General features: G+C 41.9%; 1 protein-coding gene across 2 annotated transcripts in view; it reads right to left on the bottom strand.

Annotated features, from left to right (window-relative positions):
- Positions 1 to 21,041, bottom strand: part of LOC139748646 (uncharacterized) — a 170,472-nt gene extending 149,431 nt beyond the window's left edge. For both annotated transcript variants that reach the window (XM_071661894.1, XM_071661893.1), the window contains exons 1-3: positions 20,891 to 21,041; positions 15,538 to 15,668; positions 12,266 to 12,392 (exon numbers count right to left, since the gene is read on the bottom strand). In XM_071661894.1, the coding sequence (XP_071517995.1) occupies positions 12,266 to 12,392; positions 15,538 to 15,668; positions 20,891 to 20,952 (320 nt within the window). In that variant the 5' untranslated portion in view covers positions 20,953 to 21,041. The remainder of the gene's footprint in view (positions 1 to 12,265; positions 12,393 to 15,537; positions 15,669 to 20,890) is intronic.
- Positions 21,042 to 21,262: the final 221 nt, after the last annotated feature.

The raw sequence follows: 21,262 nt of genomic DNA, 5'->3' as shown, positions 1-21,262 counted from the left end.
AAAATACTGTCCACTGTCCATTTCGTTGAGCTCTTTAAAAAATCTAAAGGCTGCGATCAGGTCACCCTTCACTCTTCTCTCTTCCATGGTGGATACATCTAAAGCCTCCAGCCTTTCCCTGAAGCTTATCTCTCTTAATTCTGGCACAATCTTAGTTACCCTGCTCTGGACCTTCTATATGAATTCTTTGTGCTTCTTTAAGTGTGGTGACCAAACCTGAGAAGCATACGCAAGTTTTGGCATACAAAATATAGTGCAATACAGTGAAATTCAAGAGGAATGTGGTAAGGTGGGCAAAATACACCAGTAACACTGTATGATACCCAATCAGCTAATGAACTTTGTCTGTATTAGCAGTTTATTGGTTTTCTGTAAGCATTTTTATAATTTTGTTTTGCAATATCTATTCTGGTGATGCAATTACATACTTTTTTAGTTCATTAAGCATTACTTGGAGTCAGCATTTTGAAGATGAATTTAACATGGGTATATATATATGGGAGGGTATAGATTGAGAGGGTGAAGGCATGTACAGAGCATCAGATTGGGGAAGAGCAGTGTGGTTTCAGAAGTGGTAGAGGATGTGTAGATCAGGTGTTTGCTTTGAAGAATGTATGTGAGAAATACTTAGAAAAGCAAATGGATTTGTATGTAGCATTTATGGATCTGGAGAAGACATATGACAGAGTTGATAGAGATGCTCTGTGGAAGGTATTAAGAATATATGGTGTGGGAGGCAAGTTAGAAGCAGTGAAAAGTTTTTATCGAGGATGTAAGGCATGAGTACGGGTAGGAAGAGAGAAAAGTGATTGGTTCTCAGTGAATGTAGGTTTGCGGCAGGGGTGTGTGATGTCTCCATGGTTGTTTAATTTGTTTATGGATGGGGCTGTTAGGGAGGTGAATGCAAGAGTTTTGGAAAGAGGGGCAAGTATGCAGTCTGTTGTGGATGAGAGAGCTTGGAAAGTGAGTCAGTTGTTGTTCGCTGATGACACAACGCTGGTGGCTGATTCATGTGAGAAACTGCAAAAGCTGGTGACTGAGTTTGGTAAAGTGTGTGAAACAAGAAAGCTGAGAGTAAATGTGAATAAGAGCAAGGTTATTAGGTAAAGTAGGGTTGAGGGTCAAGTCAATTGGGAGGTAAGTTTGAATGGAGAAAAACTGGAGGAAGTGAAGTGTTTTAGATATCTGGGAGTGGATTTGGCAGCAGATGGAACCATGGAAGTGGAAGTGAATCATAGGGTGGGGGAGGGGGTGAAAATTCAGGGTGCATTTAGGAATGTGTGGAAGTTGAGAGCATTATTTCAGAAAGCAAAAATGGGTATGTTTGAAGGAATAGTGGTTCCAATATTGTTATATGGTTGCGAGGCATGGGCTATGGATAGAGTTGTGTGCAGGAGGGTGGATGTGCTAGAAATGAGATGTTTGAGGACAATATGTGGTGTGAGGTGGTTTGATTGAGTAAGTAATAATAGGGTCAGACAGATGTGTGGTAATAAAAAGAGTGTTGTTGAGAGAGCAGAGGAGGGTGTTTTGAAATGGTTTGGTCACATGGAGAGAATGAGTGGGGAAAGATTGACAAAGAGGATATATGTGTCGGAGGTGGAGGGAACGAGGAGAAGTGGGAGACCAAACTGGAGGTGGAAAGATGGAGTGAAAAAGATTTTGAGTGATTGGGGCCTGAACATGCAGGAGGGTAAAAGGCGTGCAAGGAATAGAGTGAATTGGAACGATGTGGTATACCGGGATCAACATGCTGTCAGTGGATTGAACCAGGGCATGTGAAGCATCTGGGGTAAACCATGGAAAGTTCTGTGGGGCCTGGATGTGGAAAGGGAGCTGTGGTTTCGGTGCATTATTACATGACAGCTAGAGACTGAGTGTGAACGAATGTGGTCTTTGTTGTCTTTTCCTAGCGCTACCTCACACACATGAGGGGGGGAGGGGGTTGTTATTTCATGTGTGGCGAGGTGGCGATGAGAATGAATAAAGGCAGACAGTATGAATTATGTACATGTGTATATATGTATTTGCCTGTGTGTGTATATGTATATGTTGAGATGTATAGGTATGTATACTTGCGTGTGTGGACGTGTATGTATATACATGTGTATGTGGGTGGGTTGGGCCATTCTTTCATCTGTTTCCTTGCGCTACCTCGCTAACGCGGGAGACAGCGACAAAGCAAAATAAATAAATAAATAAATAAAATAAATATTCATAATATCATTCTCACTACAAAATGAAGTTCTTTTTATAGGTTTTGGTATTGATTGCTGCCAAGCTACCCAAAGTGGTATGGTTGTGCATTTGGCATGATTGCCAAATAAAACTCTCTAAGTACACACAAAATCAAAATGCTGGCATAACTGATTTAATATTTTGGTAATCCTGTGTCAGAGGTGGCACAGGAAGAGATATGATGGCAAAGATAATTATTCAAAAATGTTGGCTCTACATTATTTATAATTTTTTAGTCAGCAGTAGTTGGGAGGCAGCCAACAACCAGGAAGGTATATAATGATTACTACTCGCCTGGTTATTGGTAGGGTTAGTGACAGCTGTGTGGTGAGTCAGCACATCAGTGGTTGTCAAGCTGCACTCCTCTGACCCAGGTAGCAGTCTTTTCTTTCTGCTTTACCCACATATGGACCACTGGCATTCTGTCTACAAACATATGTCTTGTCATACATAACACAACAACTCTAAACTTTCACAACTCATTCTTCATAACTCTAGATTTTCCTGTGGTGAGCATCATGTGCTAGCCCTCCCTTCTGGCTGTAGATGGATGTAGTTGGTAGTTAGGCAGGAGTGTTAGGTAAAAAATGGGTAAAACTGGTAGGTAAGAGCATTAGGCAGGAGCCTCTGCAAACACTGTGCTAAAGTTGCCCTATGCCGGTGGCCTGTTAAGGGTGAGGCACTAAAGGCTAAGAAGCAGCACTGAAGTTCACTTGTTATGGTGACTACTGCTGTGGCCACCCCCTTGTGGGAATTCTAGTTACGAACAGGCATCAGAGATGTAGGTAAATAGTAGTAGGATATGAATAGCCAGCTAAATATTTCTTTATCCATTTACTTGAAAACTATTCTGATAATTGCCAGCAGACACTTTGTCTCCTTAGCTAGTCTCCTAATTGTAAGAATGGTAAAACAAAGATGCTGGTGAAGATGTGATACTAAGGTGTGATGCACAAGTGAAATTAGAGAGACGAGGAAGTGAGTCCACTGTCCGAGAACTTGTCACTTCTGCTGACAAAGCGCATGAAACTCATTAAACCAAGAGGGAGACAAGTAAAGTACATTATACACTGACATTACATGTAGCAATACATGAGACACATTAGAGTATGATACTTACGGATACATAACATAAACCTCCTCCACTAATATGGAACTCTGGCAACAGGGTAGGGATGACATCTATTCTCAAGTTCCTTTCACACACACAATCCAAAAGCTTACATTCTGCTCAGTATTAATCATACTAAGGCCATCTTTTGCTTTATCCCATCCTCATTACTTTACATTTGCTAGCCTAAATTTCATCGGCCATTTCAGACAAACTTTAGAGTCTGTTTAAGTCCCCTTTTAAGCTGATGCAATCCTCCTTGCCTTTGATTTATGCATCATCTGGAAACATATTCAGGTAGGTTTTGACACTTTCTGGCAAGTAATTAATGTAGATCAAGAAGAGTAATGGTCCCAAAACTAAACCCTGTGGCACTCCTCTGGTCACCTTAACCCATATGGAAAAGGCTCCTCTGACATGTGTCCTTTATTCCCTTCCACTGAGATAATCTTCCATCCAATGAAGGGGTTTACCCCCTTATCCCTGCTTAATGATTCAGCTTCATAAGCAGCCTCCTAGGTGGTACAGTGTCAGATGTCTTTTGGCAGTCCATATACAGAGTGCGCACCCAGCCTTCCTTTTTGTCCAAGATGAAACCTGCTCTTTCGTAAATCTCTAACACGTTAGTTATACATAACCTCCTTTCCCAAAAACCATGCTGTCTCTTACTTAGGAAATTTCTTCCCAAGAAGTCATCCACTTACTATACAATAATCTTTTCCAGATCCTTACACACCAAACTTGTTTGTGAGACTAGCCTGCAGTTCAGCGCCTATTCCTGGTCTCCTGTCCTATTCTTTCTCCCCTATCCCTGGGGATAGGGGAGAAAGAATACTTCCCACGTATTCCCTGCGTGTCGTAGAAGGCAACTAAAAGGGAAGGGAGCAGGGGGCTGGAAATCCTCCCCTCTCATTTTTTTTTTAATTTTCCAAAAGAAGGAACAGAGAAGGGGCCAGGTGAGGATATTCCCTCAAAGGCCCAGTCCTCTGTTCTTAACGCTACCTCGCTATCGCGGGAAATGGCGAATAGTATGAAAAAATATATATATATATATATATATATATATATATATATATATATATATATATATATATATATATAGGGGGATAGGGGAGAAAGAATACTTCCCACGTATTCCCTGCGTGTCGTAGAAGGCGACTAAAAGGGGAGGGAGCAGGGGGCTGGAAATCCTCCCCTCTCTTTTTTTTTTTTCCAAAAGAAGGAACAGAGAAGGGAGCCAGGTGAGGATATTCCCTCAAAGGCCCAGTCCTCTGTTCTTAACGCTACCTCGCTAATGCGGTAAATGGCGAATAGCATGAAAAAAAAATATATATATATATATATATATATATATATATATATATATATATATATATATATACATATATATATATATATATATATATATATATATATATATATATATATATATATATATATATATATATATATATTATCCCTGGGGATAGGGGATTAAGAATACTTCCCACGTATTCCCTGCGTGTCGTAGAAGGCGACTAAAAGGGGGGGGAGCGGGGGGCTGGAAATCCTCCCCTCTCGGTTTTTTTTTTTTTTTTTTTTCAATTTTCCAAAAGAAGGAACAGAGAATTGGGCCAGGTGAGGGTATTCCCTCATAGGCCCAGTCCTCTGTTCTTAACGCTACCTCGCTAATGCGGGAAATGGCGAATAGTTTGAAAGAAAGATATATATATATATATATATATATTTTTTTTTTTTTTTTTTTATACTTTGTCGCTGTCTCCCGCGTTTGCGAGGTAGCGCAAGGAAACAGACGAAAGAAATGGCCCAACCCCCCCCATACACATGTACATACACACGTCCACACACGCAAATATACATACCTACACAGCTTTCCATGGTTTACCCCGGACGCTTCACATGCCTTGATTCAATCCACTGACAGCACGTCAACCCCTGTATACCACATCGCTCCAATTCACTCTATTCCTTGCCCTCCTTTCACCCTCCTGCATGTTCAGGCCCCGATCACACAAAATCCTTTTCACTCCATCTTTCCACCTCCAATTTGGTCTCCCTCTTCTCCTCGTTCCCTCCACCTCCGACACATATATCCTCTTGGTCAATCTTTCCTCACTCATTCTCTCCATGTGCCCAAACCATTTCAAAACACCCTCTTCTGCTCTCTCAACCACGCTCTTTTTATTTCCACACATCTCTCTTACCCTTACGTTACTTACTCGATCAAACCACCTCACACCACACATTGTCCTCAAACATCTCATTTCCAGCACATCCATCCTCCTGCGCACAACTCTATCCATAGCCCACGCCTCGCAACCATACAACATTGTTAGAACCACTATTCCTTCAAACATACCCATTTTTGCTTTCCAAGATAATGTTCTCGACTTCTACACATTCTTCAACGCTCCCAGAACTTTCGCCCCCTCCCCCACCCTATGATCCACTTCCGCTTCCATGGTTCCATCTGCTGCCAGATCCACTCCCAGATATCTAAAACACTTTACTTCCTCCAGTTTTTCTCCATTCAAACTTACCTCCCAATTGACTTGACCCTCAACCCTACTGTACCTAATAACCTTGCTCTTATTCACATTTACTCTTAACTTTCTTCTTTCACACACTTTACCAAACTCAGTCACCAGCTTCTGCAGTTTCTCACATGAATCAGCCACCAGCGCTGTATCATCAGCGAACAACAACTGACTCACTTCCTAAGCTCTCTCATCCACAAAAGACTTCATACTTGCCCCTCTTTCCAAAACTCTTGCATTCACCTCCCTAACAACCCCATCCATAAACAAATTAAACAACCATGGAGACATCACACACCCCTGCCTCAAACCTACATTCACTGAGAACCAATCACTTTCCTCTCTTCCTACACGTACACATGCCTTACATCCTAAATAAAAACTTTTCACTGCTTCTAACAACTTGCCTCCCACACCATATATTCTTAATACCTTCCACAGAGCATCTCTATCAACTCTATCATATGCCTTCTCCAGATCCAAAAATGCTACAGACAAATCCATTTGCTTTTCTAAGTATTTCTCACATACATTCTTCAAAGCAAACACCTGATCCACACATCCTCTACCACTTCTGAAACCACACTGCTCTTCCCCAATCTGATGCTCTGCACATGCCTTCACCCTCTCAATCAATACCCTCCCATATAATTTACCAGGAATACTCAACAAACTTATACCTCTGTAATTTGAGCACTCACTCTTATCCCCTTTGCCTTTGTACAATGGCACTATGCACGCATTCCGCCAATCCTCAGGCACCTCACCATGAGTCATACATACATTAAATAACCTTACCAACCAGTCAATAATACAGTCACCCCCTTTTTTAATAAATTCCACTGCAATACCATCCAAACCTGCTGCCTTGCCGGCTTTCATCTTCCGCAAAGCTTTTACTACCTCTTCTCTGTTTACCAAATCATTTTCCCTAACCTTCTCACTTTGCACACAACCTTGACCAAAACACCCTATATCTGCCACTCTATCATCAAACACATTCAACAAACCTTCAAAATACTCACTCCATCTCCTTCTCACATCACCACTACTTGTTATATATATATATATATATATATATATATATATATATATATATATATATATATATATATATATATATATTTTTTTTTTTTCATACTATTCGCCATTTCCCGCAATAGCGAGGTAGCGTTAAGAACAGAGGACTGGGCCTTTGAGGGAATATCCTCACCTGGCCCCCTTCTCTGTTCCTTCTTTTGGAAAATTAAAAAAAAACGAGAGGGGAGGATTTCCAGCCCCCCGCTCCCTTCCCTTTTAGTCGCCTTCTACGACACGCGGGGAATACGTGGGAAGTATTCTTTCTCCCCTATCCCCAGGGATAATATATATATATATATATATATATATATATATATATATATATATATATATATATATATATATATATATATATAATATATATTGGGTGTTTGAATGGAGAAAAACTGGAGGAAGTGAAGTGTTTTAGATATCTGGGAGTGGATTTGGCAGTGGATGGAACCATGGAAGTGGAAGTGAATCATAGGGTGGGGGAGGGGGCTAAAGTTCTGAGAGCGTTGAAGAATGTGTGGAAGTCGAGAATATTATCTCGGAAAGCAAAAATGGGTACGTTTGAAGGAATAGTAGTTCCGACAATGTCATATGGTTGCAAGCTGTTGGCTATGGATAGAGTTGTGCCGTGGTGGGTGGATGTCCTGGAAATGAGATGTTTGAGGACAAAATGTGGTGTGAGGTCGTTTGATCGAGTAAGTGGTAATAGGGTAAGAGAGATGTGTGGTAATAAAAAAAAAGTGTGCGGTTGAGAGAGCAGAAGAGGGTGTTTTCAAATGGTTTGGTTACATGGAGAGAATGAGTGAGGATAGATTGACTAAGAGGATATATGTGTCAGAGGTGAAGGGAACGAGGAGAAGTGGGAGACCAAATTGGAGGTGGAAAGATGGAGTGAAAAAGATTTTGAGTGATCAGGGCCTGAACAAGCAGGAGGGTGATAGGTGTGCAAGGAATAGAGTGAATTGAAAAGCTGTGGTATACCGGGGTCAACGTGCTGTCAATGGATTGAACTAGGGCACGTAAGCATCTGGGGTAAACTACGGAAAGTTGTGTGGGGCCTGGATGTGGAAAGGGAGCTGTGGTTTTGGTGCATTATTACATAACAGCTAGAGACTGAGTGTGAACGAATGTGGCCTTTGTTGTCTTTTCCTAGTGCTGCCTCGTATACATGAAGGGGAGGGGGTTGTTATTTCATGTGTGGCGGGGGTGGTGATGGGAATGGGTAAAGGCAGACAGTATGAATCATGTGCATGTATATATATGTATGTGTCTGTGTGTGTACATATATGTATACGTTGAGATGTATAGGTACGTATATTTGCATGTGTGGGCGTGTATGTATATACATGTGTATGTGGATGGGTTGGGCCATTCTTTCGTCTGTTTCCTTGCGCTACCTCGCTAACGCGGAACACAGCAACAAAGCAAAATAAGCAAATATATATATATATATATATATATATATATATATATATATATATATATATATATATATATATATATATATATATTTTTTATTATTTTGCTTTGTCGCTGTCTCCCGCGTTTGCGAGGTAGCGCAAGGAAACAGACGAAAGAAATGGCCCAACCCACCCCCATACACATGTATATACATACACGTCCACACACGCAAATACACATACCTATACATCTCAATGTACACATATATATACACACACAGACACATACATATATACCCATGCACACAATTCACACTGTCTGCCTTTATTCATTCCCATCGCCACCTCGCCACACATGGAATACCATCCCCCTCCCCCCCTCATGTGTGCGAGGTAGCGCTACGAAAAGACAACAAAGGCCCAATTTGTTCACACTCAGTCTCTAGCTGTCATGCAATAATGCCCGAAACCACAGCTCCCTTTCCACATCCAGGCCCCACACAACTTTCCATGGTTTACCCCAGACGCTTCACATGCCCTGATTCAATCCACTGACAGCACGTCGACCCCGGTATACCACATCGATCCAATTCGCGCTATTCCTTGCCCGCCTTTCACCCTCCTGCATGTTCAGGCCCCGATCACTCAAAATCTTTTTCACTCCATCTTTCCACCTCCAATTTGGTCTCCCACTTCTCCTCGTTCCCTCCACCTCCGACACATATATCCTCTTGGTCAATATTTCCTCACTCATTCTCTCCATGTGACCAAACCATTTCAAAACACCCTCTTCTGCTCTCTCAACCATGCTCTTTTTATTTCCACACATCTCTCTTACCCTTACATTACTTACTCGATCAAACCACCTCACACCACACATTGTCCTCAAACATCTCATTTCCAGCACGTCCACCCTTCTGCACACAACTCTATCTATAGCCCATGCCTCGCAACCATACAACATTGTTGGAACAACTATTCCTTCAAACATACCCATTTTTGTATATATATATATTCATTATTCATTTATTCATTTTGCTTTGTCGCTGTCTCCCAAGTTAGCGAGGTAGTGCAAGGAAACAGACGAAAGAGTGGCCCAACCCACCCACATACACATGTATATACATACGTGTCCACATACGCAAATATACATATATATACATATATATCTTAACATATACATATATATACATACATATACATATATACACATGTACATAATTCATACTGTCTGCCTCTATTCATTCCCATCGCCACCTCACCACACATGAAATAACAACCCCCTCCCCCTCATGTGTGCGAGGCAGCACTAGGAAAAGACAACAAAGGCCACATTCGTTCACACTCAGTCTCTAGCTGTCATGTAATAATGCACCGAAACCACAGCTCCCTTTCCACATCCAGGCCCCACAGAACTTTCCATTGTTTACCCCAGATGCTTCACATGCTCTAGTTCAATCCATTGACAGCACGTCGACCCTATTCCTTGCACGCCTTTCACCCTCCTGCATGTTCAGGCCCTGATCACTCAAAATCTTTTTCACTCCATCTTTCCACCTCCAATTTGGTCTCCCACTTCTCCTCATTCCCTCCACCTCTGACACATATATCCTCTTGGTCAATATTTCCTCACTCATTCTCTCCATGTGACCAAACCATTTCAAAACACCCTCTTCTGCTCTCTCAACCACACTCTTTTTATTACAACACATCTCTCTGACCCTATTGTTACTTACTTGATCAAACCACCTTACACCACATATTGTCCTCAAACATCTCATTTCCAGCACATCCACCCTCCTGTGCACAACTCTATCCATAGCCCATGCCTCGCAACCATACAACATTGTTGGAACCACTATTCCTTCAAACATACTCATTTTTGCTTTCCGAGATAATGTTCTCAACTTCCACACATTCTTCAACGCTCCCAGAATTTTTGCCCCCTCCCCCACCCTATGACTCACTTCCGCTTCCATGGTTCCATCCGCTGCCAAATCCACTCCTAGATATCTAAAACACTTCACTTCCTCCAGTTTTTCTCCATTCAAACTTACCTCCCAATTGACTTGACCATCAACTCTACTGTACCTAATAACCTTGCTCTTATTCACATTTACTCTCAACTTTCTTCTTTCACACACTTTACCAAACTCACTCACCAGCTCCTGCTGTTTCTCACACGAATCAGCCATCAGTGCTGTATCATTAGCGAACAACAACTGACTCACTTCCCAAGCTCTCTCATCCACAACAGACTGCATACTTGCCCCTCTTTCCAAAACTCTTGCATTCACCTCCCTAACAACCCCATCCATAAACAAATTAAACAACCAAGGAGACATCACACACCCCTGCCGCAAACCTATGATGTTTGCCCTTCTCCATTCCCTTGACAATATGCCTCTCTCCAGTGACATCTCGAAAAGTAATTCTAGTGGTCTATCAAGTGTATTTGCAACTTCTCTAGCACAAATGATGAAATTTCATCAAAACCACGAGCTTTATATGGGCCGAGTCTTCTCAATATTCTGTTAATACCATTTCTAGAAATGTCAATGATTTCCAAAACCCCCATCTATTCCATCACTTTTGTGAAGGGGATTTAGTGTCTCCCACTGAGAAAACACTTCTGAACTTGCTATTCAAATTCCTCACATATCCTCATATCATCCTTTTCAATATTTCCCTCCATGGTCATCCAGAGTAAATGATTTTTAAAAATTAATAGAAAAATTACTGTTGACGGTTACTGGATGGACCTTGGTGGCCAAGATCACTGCTGATGATTACTGGGTGGATCTTGGTTGCCAAAATTAATGCTGATGATTACTGGCTGGACCTTGGTGCCCAAGCAATCTTGAACATCAACCTGCACACTGTGTTATAAGGAGTGAAAACCCCTGAAGTCCAGCCCTGTGTAGTACAGGCAAGTCAGCAGAGGTTTCTGAGGCTGTAGTAGTAAGGCCTGGTGGCTTGCCTACTGAGGGTGTGAGAGGATGTACATCTAAGGAGAGAGCTGGAAAGAGTTTAGGTCCAAGACAATTAGTAGATGTGTTCATCACATGGCAGGTGAGTAGGTGGGGTTAGCGGAGTTTTGCACAATGTCTGTAGTTGTTGGAATTTCTGGTAAACACTTGATAACCATGTATATGACAGATTTTTGTCCTGATGCATGAACAGGTCTGTCTGCCCATAACACATAGTCTAAGGTATACCTGGCCAGCTAGGGGGATAACTCAAAGCTCTCTGATAACATAAAAAAAAATCAGGTCAGTAATCAGAGAGGCAGCGAAAAACACATAAAGACTTACAGAGTTATAAACAAATTCACCTCCCTAACAACAAACTGTGAGGTCAGAATAACAGTAGGACAAAACAAAAAACAAGAGAAAGATATTGTCAAGTAAGTTCTTTCCAGTGAAAATTTCAAATTCATATTTTCTTTCTGCTCTCACACATGTCCATTATTTTGTATCAAGACTGTCCAAAGCATGAATATAAATACTAAGAAGTGTGCAGTTCTCTGCCTCTTGGGTTAAAGATAATTTTCATGACTGCTGACAGAAGAAGAAAACACAGGCATGGCCGGAGAGGGTGGTCATGTGTCTTACCTGGCCTCTGTAATGGCCAGAGAGGGTGGTCATGTGTCTTACCTGGCCTCTGTAATGGCCCGAGAGGGTAGTCATGTGTCTTACATGGCCTCTGTAATGGCCGGAGAGGGTGGTCATGTGTCTTACTTGGCCTCTGTAATGGCCGGAGAGGGTGGTCATGTGTCTTACCTGGCCTCGGCAATGGCCGAAGAGGGTGGTCATGTGTCTTACCTGGCCTCTGTAATGGCCGGAGAGGGTGGTCATGTGTCTTACCTGGCCTCTGTAATGGCCGGAGAGGGTGGTCATGTGTCTTACCTGGCCTCTGTAATGGACAGCTGGGGGCCCCTGATGGCACGACCATGGGTGCTCCTCCTTAGGTGCTCCACCTCAGCTGTCAGCTCCTCCTGCTCACTCTCCTCCTGCCTTACCAACTCCTCCAAGCCTAAAATGTAACAGCTATCCTGAGCCTTTCAACCTATTATATATCATTTATCTATCCATCATATCTTTTATTATACTTGATCAATGTTTCTTGCATCAACATAGTAATGCCAGCAAACAGACTTAAAAAAGCCATATTGGTTCACACTCAGTCTTTAGCTGTCATGTGTAATGCATCAAAACCACAGCTCCCTATCCACATCCAGGCCCCACAGACCTTTCCATGGCTTACCCTAGACATTTCACATGCCCTGGTTCAGTTCATTGACACCATGTCAACCCCACTATACCACATCGTTCCAATTCACTCTATTCTGTGCACGCCTTTCACCTTACAGCATATTCAGGCCCCAATCACTCAAAATCTTTTTCACTCCATCCTTCCACCTCCAATTTGGTCTCCCGCTTCTTGTTTCCTCTATCTCCAACACATATATCCTCTTTGTCAACCTTTCCTCACTCATCCTCTCCATATGTCCAAACCATTTCAACACACCCTCTTCTGCTCTCTCAAACATACTCTTCAAGTTACCACAAATCCCTCTTGCCCTTTTACACGAACAAATCCTATCATACCACACACTGTCCTCAAATATGGTACACATTTATGCAATGTTGCAAGATGGGGCAACACAAGTGTAAAACTCTCGGCAACACACATATAGTAATCAAACGTTGACCATCATTTATCTTTTGCATGTTGTGGTCAAGGGACGAGGTACCCTTGCCCCAGCCATACAATATCAGCAAATGAAAGAAACCAAAATGTGGGCTGCTCAGTGTTTGTTAAAATAAGTCTTGAAAATGAGAAGGTTAAAGGGAGAGGGAAAGACAAGAGAAGGAAGAGAATTCCACGGATTAGCTAGTCCAGGGAAGATGGAGGTAGGTTAATCCTCGTGTGGCCGGTGCCCACACTGAAACTGTGGGAGACAGCACATAGTCATGAAACAAGTTTACAGAAACAAATTAGGAGTTCTTGTGCAATAGTGACTCATCGACACTGGCATTTATTCATCCTGCTCATTGATATGTCTATCCAGACCACTGGGTAATGTTAAAGTGTCAGTATTCAATGTGCATGTAAGCAGTGAACTGGACCATGTAGAGGTGGCTGGCTAGGCCACACCTTCACCCCAGCTCCTAGCGAGGTATTATCTCCTAAGAACAGCAGATGATCATAGCTGGAAAGATGAGTGTTGGGGGGTTGAAGCTGTGGACATGAGAGATTCCCATATGACTCTAGTACTATCCAGGACTTTCCTGTACACAGGGTCAGAGTAGATGCAGTAGACAGTAGAGTAATGATATCTGGGACTATCCTGTACATAGGGTGTGAGTAGATGCAGTAGACGGTAGAGTAATGGTATCCAGGACTATCCTGTACATATGGTGGGAGTAGATGTAGTAGACGGTAGAGTAATGGTATTCAGGACTATCCTGTACATAGGGTGGGAGTAGATGCAGTAGACGGTAGAGTAATGATATCCAGGCCTGTCCTGTACATAGGGTGGAAGTAAATGTATAAGACGGTAGAGTAATGGTATCCTGGACTATGCTGTACATAGGGTGGGAGTAGATGTAGTAGACGGTAGAGTAATGGTATTCAGGACTATCCTGTACATAGGGTGGGAGTAGATGTAGTAGACGGTAGAGTAATGATATCCAGGCCTATCCTGTACATAGGGTGGGAGTAAATGTAGAAGACGGTAGAGTAATGGTATCCTGGACTATGCTGTACATAGGGTGGGAGTAGATGTAGCAGATGGTAGAGTAATGGTATTCAAGACTATCCTGTACATAGGGTGGGAGTAGATGTAGTAGACGGTAGAGTAATGGTATCCTGGACTATCCTGTACATAGGGTGGGAGTAGATGTAGTAGACGGTAGAGTAATGATATCCAGGCCTATCCTGTACATAGGGTGGGAGTAAATGTAGAAGACGGTAGAGTAATGGTATCCTGGACTATGCTGTACATAGGGTGGGAGTAGATGTAGTAGACGGTAGAGTAATGGTATTCAGGACTATCCTGTACATTGGGTGGAAGTAGATGTAGTAGACGGTAGAGTAATGATATCCAGGCCTATCCTGTACATAGGGTGGGAGTAAATGTAGAAGACGGTAGAGTAATGGTATCCTGGACTATGCTGTACATCGGGTGGGAGTAGATGTAGCAGATGGTAGAGTAATGGTATTCAAGACTATCCTGTACATAGGGTGGGAGTAGATGTAGTAGACGGTAGAGTAATGGTATCCTGGACTATCCTGTACATAGGGTGGGAGTAGATGTAGTAGATGGTAGAGTAATGGTATTCAAGACTATCCTGTACATAGGGTGGGAGTAGATGTAGTAGACGGTAGAGTAATGATATCCAGGCCATTCCTGTACATAGGGTGGGAGTAGATGCAGTAGACGGTAGAGTAATGATATCCAGGCCTATCCTGTACATAGGGTGGGAGTAGATGCAGCAGATGGTAGAGTAATGAGGTCCTGGACTATCCTATACATAGGGTGGGAGTAGATGTAGTAGACGGTAAAGTAATGGTATCCAGGACTATCCTGTACATAGAGTGGGAGTAGATACAGTAGACGGTAGAATAATGGGACATGCAGGCGGGGTAGATGGTAATAACAAGTGTCAGAAAGCAACTAAGACACGTGACTAATCTGATAAGAACACCAGGAAGATGATGATAAGAAATTGATCATAAATGATGACACCAACTCTCACAACAGCAGCTGTCATGCATAGCATACCTGCATCATGCACAGCAAAGCACCAGCCTGACCTCATGTCACATGACCAGTAGAGCAGGAGGTCACCACAACAACACACACATCCCTTCTTCTCCCTCGTCAACATGTGTAGCGGTGTGTGTGTGTGTGTGTGTGTGTGTGTGTGTCGTGGTCAGTATAGTTAGTGTGTCCAGCTTCCCATACTTAGTGTGTGTGTGAAGACCAGCCACAAGAGGCGTGACCTTCTCCAAATAACAAACATGTCACAACCTCACCACCTTCACATGTTACCCCTATACCCACGTCACATGTTCACCAGGCAGAGACATGCCATGTCCCATGTTACAAGTATACAATCAAGTACACAAAGTGTGTTGTACCCACGTCACAACGGTAGAATAAGAAACTTACATGAGCAACTTTCAGTGTGTTGTAGTAATGCTCGGTTGAGCCTGGTGAGGTGAGTGGTGGCAGCGTCCACCCTCGTCCAGTCCACCTCCTCCTCCTGCTGCTCCATCTCCCTCATGTCCTCCTGCCACATCCTGCACCAGAGAACGACCATGTCATCATAACCTCATACATAAGTACTTTCCTCAAATTGAAATCTAGAACATTCTTCACAAACACAAAATATATTTATACTGGAAAGGATCACAATTTTGCACGTGATCAAGATATTTCTATGAGTCCACAAAGAAAATGAAACACGATAAGTTCCCAAGTGCACTTTCATGTAATAATCACATCGTCAGGGGAGACACAAGAGAGAAATATAACAGTCAGTTGATATACAACAAAGAGACATAGCTACGATGACATATGGTAAACATGCAATTGTCCAAGACAGACAATGAGCATATCATAAACTTATCATTTTACAAATTTTATCAACAGTAAAGTCACCTAATTTGTATAGACCATCACTAGTATTAAGATTTTAATTCTTTGTGTATTTAATAACAGAAGATTCAATGATATTTCTCGTGGTAATAAGGTTAAGAGTTAATAACTGAGATGGCATTACCCTAGTCAATACAATGATCATAGTTTTTAATGCGATTAAACAAGGCATTTGATTCTTGTCCCGTTCTTATACTATATTTATGTTGCTTAAGCCTAACAGAAAGATCCTTACCAGTCTGCCCAACATAAAACTTATCACAATTTCTACATGGGACTTTATAGATGCATCCAGGAGAATTTTCTGGTGAATTCTTGATTAAGATATTCTTTATAGTATTATTGTTACTGAAGGCAACATTTACATTAAAGGATTTAAGCAACATGGGAAGTAAAGTAAAATTATTATTAAAAGGGAGAACTAAAAGATTCTTGGTGTCAATGGGAGGTTTGGGCTCAACTCTATAAAATGACTTTGCTAACTTAAGGGATTTATCAATGAAAGATCTAGGGTACTTTAACTTAGATCCAATGGAATATAACTTCTCAAACTCATCATCAGTAAACTCTGGACTGCAAATACGTAATGCCCTAAGGAACATAGATTGAAATGATAATTTAACTGTCATGTTGAGATGAGTAATAATGGATATATGAGCATACATTGGTAGGTTTTCTGTATATGCTAAACTTAAACTTTTTTCCTTGTCTATGGATCATGCAATCTAAAAATGGTAACAAACCATTATTTTCATTTTCTACAGTAAATTTGATGGAAGGTACTAAATTGTTAAGTAACAGGAGAAATGTCTGCAAATTTTCATTTGTTGGCCAAACACAAAGAACATCATCTACATACCTAAACCAAATTGCATTAGAAGGTAAGATCTCCTTTAGTAATTTTGTTTAAAAAAATTCCATATAAAGATTACTTAGTACAGGGGAAAGAGAGTTACCCATTGCCATGCCAAATCTTTGAGGATAATAATCTCCACTGAATTGAAATACACAGTCTTTTATACACAATCTTATCATTTCAATGAAAACAGACTTTGAAACAGGTAAATGAATATCATGAGAGTTGGGGTGAGAGAGGTAAATAAAGTGCTTAAGACAAGAGAACAAATGGGAATATTGGTGAAGGGGGCAAATCAGGGGGTAATAACAAGTAGTAATGAAGTGAGAAGGATATGGAGTGAGTATTTTGAAGGTTTGTTGAATATGTTTGATGATAGAGTGGCAGATATAGGGTGTTTTGGTCGAGGTGGTTTGCAAAGTGAGAGAGTCAGGGAGAATGATTTGGTAAACAGAGAAGAGGTAGTAAAAGCTTTGTGGAAGATGAAAGCTGGCAAGGAAACGGGTTTGGATGGTACTGCTGTGGAACTTATCAAAAAAGGGGGTGACTGTGTTGTTGACTGGTTGGTGAGGTTAGTCAATGTATGTATGGTTCATGGTGAAGTGCCTGAGGATTGGCAGATTGCATGCATAGTGCAACTGTCCAAAGGCAAATGGGGTAAAGGTGAGGGCTAAAATTACAGAGGTATAAGTTTGTTGAGTATTCCTGGTAAATTATATGGGAGGGTATTGATTGAGAGGGTGAAGGCATGTACAGAGCATCAGATCGGGGAAGAGCAGTGTGGTTTCAGAAGTGGTAGAGGATGTGTGGATCAGGCATTTGCTTTGAAGAATGTATGTGAGAAATACTTAGAAAAGCAAATGGATTTGTACGTAGCATTTATGGATCTGGAGAAGGCATATGATAAGAGTTGATAGAGATGCTCTGTGGAAGGTATTAAGAATATATGGTGTGGGAGGAAAGTTGTTAGAAGCAGTGAAAAGTTTTTATCGAGGATGTAAGGCATGTGTACGTGTAGGAAGAGAGGAAAGTGATTGGTTCTCAGTGAATGTAGGTTTGTGGCAGGGGTGTGTGATGTCTCCATGGTTGTTTAATTTGTTTATGGATGGGGTTGTTAGGGAGGTAAATGCAAGAGTTTTGGAAAGAGGGGCAAGTATGAAGTCTGTTGGGGATGAGAGAGCTTGGGAAGTGAGTCAGTTGTTGTTCGCTGATGATACAGCGCTGGTGGTTGATTCATGTGAGAAACTGCAGAAGCTGGTGACTGAGTTTGGTAAAGTGTGTGGAAGAAGAAAGTTAAGAGTAAATGTGAATAAGAGCAAGGTTATTAGGTACAGTAGGGTTGAGGGTCAAGTCAATTGGGAGGTGAGTTTGAATGGAGAAAAACTGGAGGAAGTGAAGTGTTTTAGATATCTGGGAGTGGATCTGGCAGCGGATGGAACCATGGAAGCGGAAGTGGATCATAGGGTGGGGGAGGGGGCGAAAATTCTGGGGGCCTTGAAGAATGTGTGGAAGTCGAGAACATTATCTCGGAAAGCAAAAATGGGTATGTTTGAAGGAATAGTGGTTCCAACAATGTTGTATGGTTGCGAGGCGTGGGCTATGGATAGAGTTGTGCGCAGGAGGATGGATGTGCTGGAAATGAGATGTTTGAGGACAATGTGTGGTGTGAGGTGGTTTGATCGAGTGAGTAACGTAAGGGTAAGAGAGATGTGTGGAAATAAAAAGAGCGTGGTTGAGAGAGCAGAAGAGGGTGTTTTGAAGTGGTTTGGGCACATGGAGAGAATGAGTGAGGAAAGATTGACCAAGAGGATATATGTGTCGGAGGTGGAGGGAACGAGGAGAAGAGGGAGACCAAATTGGAGGTGGAAAGATGGAGTGAAAAAGATTTTGTGTGATCGGGGCCTGAACATGCAGGAGGGTGAAAGGAGGGCAAGGAATAGAGTGAATTGGAGCGATGTGGTATATCGGGGTTGACGTGCTGTCAATGGATTGAATCAAGGCATGTGAAGCGTCTGGGGTAAACCATGGAAAGCTGTGTAGGTATGTATATTTGCGTGTGTGGACGTATGTATATACATGTGTATGGGGGGGGTTGGGCCATTTCTTTCGTCTGTTTCCTTGCGCTACCTCGCAAACGCGGGAGACAGCGACAAAGTATAAAAAAAAAAAAAAACGTTTGTTGAGTATTCCTGGGAAACTATATGGGAGGGCATTGATTGAGAGAGTGAAGGCATGTACAGAGCATCAGATTGGGGAAGAGCAGTGTGGTTTCAGAAGTGGTAGAGGATGTGTGGATCAGGTGTTTGCTTTGAAGAATGTATGTGAGAAATACTTAGAAAAGCAGATGGATTTGTATGTAGCATTTATGGACCTGGAGAAGGTATATGATAAAGGTGATAGAGATGCTCTGTGGAAGGTATTAAGAGCATATGGTGTGTTACTTAAGTTGCTAGAAGCAGTGAAAAGTTTTTATCAAGGATGTAAGGCATATATACGAGTGGGAAGAGAGGAAAGTGAGTGGTTCCCAGTGAATGTCAGTTTGCGGCAGGGGTGTGCGATGTCTCCAGGGTTGTTTAGTTTGTTTATGGATGGGGTTGTTAGGGAGGTGAATGCAAGAGTTTTGGAGAGAGGGGCAAGTATGCAGTCTGTTGTGGATGAGAGAGCTTGGGTGAGTCAGTAGTTGTTCGCTGATGATACAGCGCTGGTGGCTGATTCAGGTGAGAAACCGCATATATATAAAAGCTGAATGGGAGGCAGAGGATGGAGAGTTTTCCTGAGTGCACTGAGCATAACCCTTTGCCTGACAGGCCTCAGACCAGGAACAGTTTTACCATGGACTGGAGGAAGATGTCGCCTGGGAGGGGGTTATAAATGCCTTCATTCCCACAACCATAACCTCTGCTTGGTGGAGACACAAGCATCACCACACAAGAGACAATTATTTACCTAAGAAAAGTCAGACAAGAAGTTACGTAAAGTGATTCCAGTGTTTAAGTTTAGATGGGGCTGGCTGCTTGGGGGGGTGACATAATAATGATAATGATAAATAAATTTATGAGAATTTGATCAGATAAACTAAACCTGGGGTGGGGGCGAGACTGTGGACTTAACAGTTGAATTAACATTAGTGAGACTCAGATGTATTATCATTAGCGAGACTTAAGTTATAACATTTCCTAGGCTCAGTTGGGTTAATAATAGCTACAATCTATTGGATTAGCATTTGCTGGGCTCAACTGAATTTAAAAATAGCTAGTGCTAGGCTCAGTTGGATTTAATAATAGCTATAGCTAGGCTCAGTTCAATTCAATAATAGCTGCTAGGCTCAGTTACAATTAACAATAGCTGCTACGCTCTGTTGGATTAATAATAACTAGGCTATTGGATTCATAATAATTAGGGTCAGTCTGATTAATAATGGCTATTCAAATGGATTGAAAGTAGCTAGCTTCAATTGGATTAATAAGAGCTAGGCTCAGCTGGATTAATAAGAGCTAGGCTCAGCTGGATTAATAATGCTAGGCTCAACTTGATTAATAAGACTAGGCTCAGCTGCACTGATAAGACTAGGCTCAGCTAGATTGATAATATTGGGCTCAGCTGGATTAATAGCTAGGCTCAGTTGGATTAGTAATAGCTAGGGTCATTTGGATTTGTAATAGCTGGGCTCAGTTGGATTAATAATAGTTAGACTCAGTTGGATTAGCAATTGCTAGGCTCAGTTGAATTCATAATAGCTAGGCTCAGTTGAATTAGCAATAGCTAGGATCAGTGGGATTCATAATAGTTAGACTCAGTTGAATTAGTAATAGCTAGGAATTAACACCATCATTAATACCAGCATTATGCTAGAAAATAACACCCTCATTAATACCAGCATTAAACTATGAATAATTCCATATGCTTCACGTAGGCCATAATATATATTAAGTTCTCCAGCAGCTTTAAGCTTTCGTGGAAAAAAAACTTCACTGTACAGTTGACACACACACACACACACACACATACACCAGTGCTGCAGTGACTGTCAAGTTCCTCTCTTCCTGGCTGGGGTCCTGGCCAGTCTCCATGAGAGATGACTGGGGTCACGTGACACCTCTAGTATGGCGGCTCAATAACCTCTGATCATCATTATTGCCTGCACCAGACCTGGGTGAAGGGCAAGTGAGAGACAGAAATAAGTAAGACAAATATCTGACGAGTATGGCAGAAAATGGGAACCTTCTGACGAGTATGGCAGAAAATGGAAACCTTCTGACGAGTATGGCAGAAAATGGAAACCTTCTGACGAGTATGGCAAAAAATGGGAACCTTCTGACGAGTATGGCAGAAAATGGGAACCTTCTGACGAGTATGGCAGAAAATGGGAACCTTCTGACG

Source organism: Panulirus ornatus, chromosome 5, assembly GCF_036320965.1.
Source record: "Panulirus ornatus isolate Po-2019 chromosome 5, ASM3632096v1, whole genome shotgun sequence".
NCBI lineage: Eukaryota > Metazoa > Arthropoda > Malacostraca > Decapoda > Palinuridae > Panulirus > Panulirus ornatus.
Note: the sequence above shows the minus strand (reverse complement) of the source record. Positions and strands in the feature narration are given on the sequence as shown.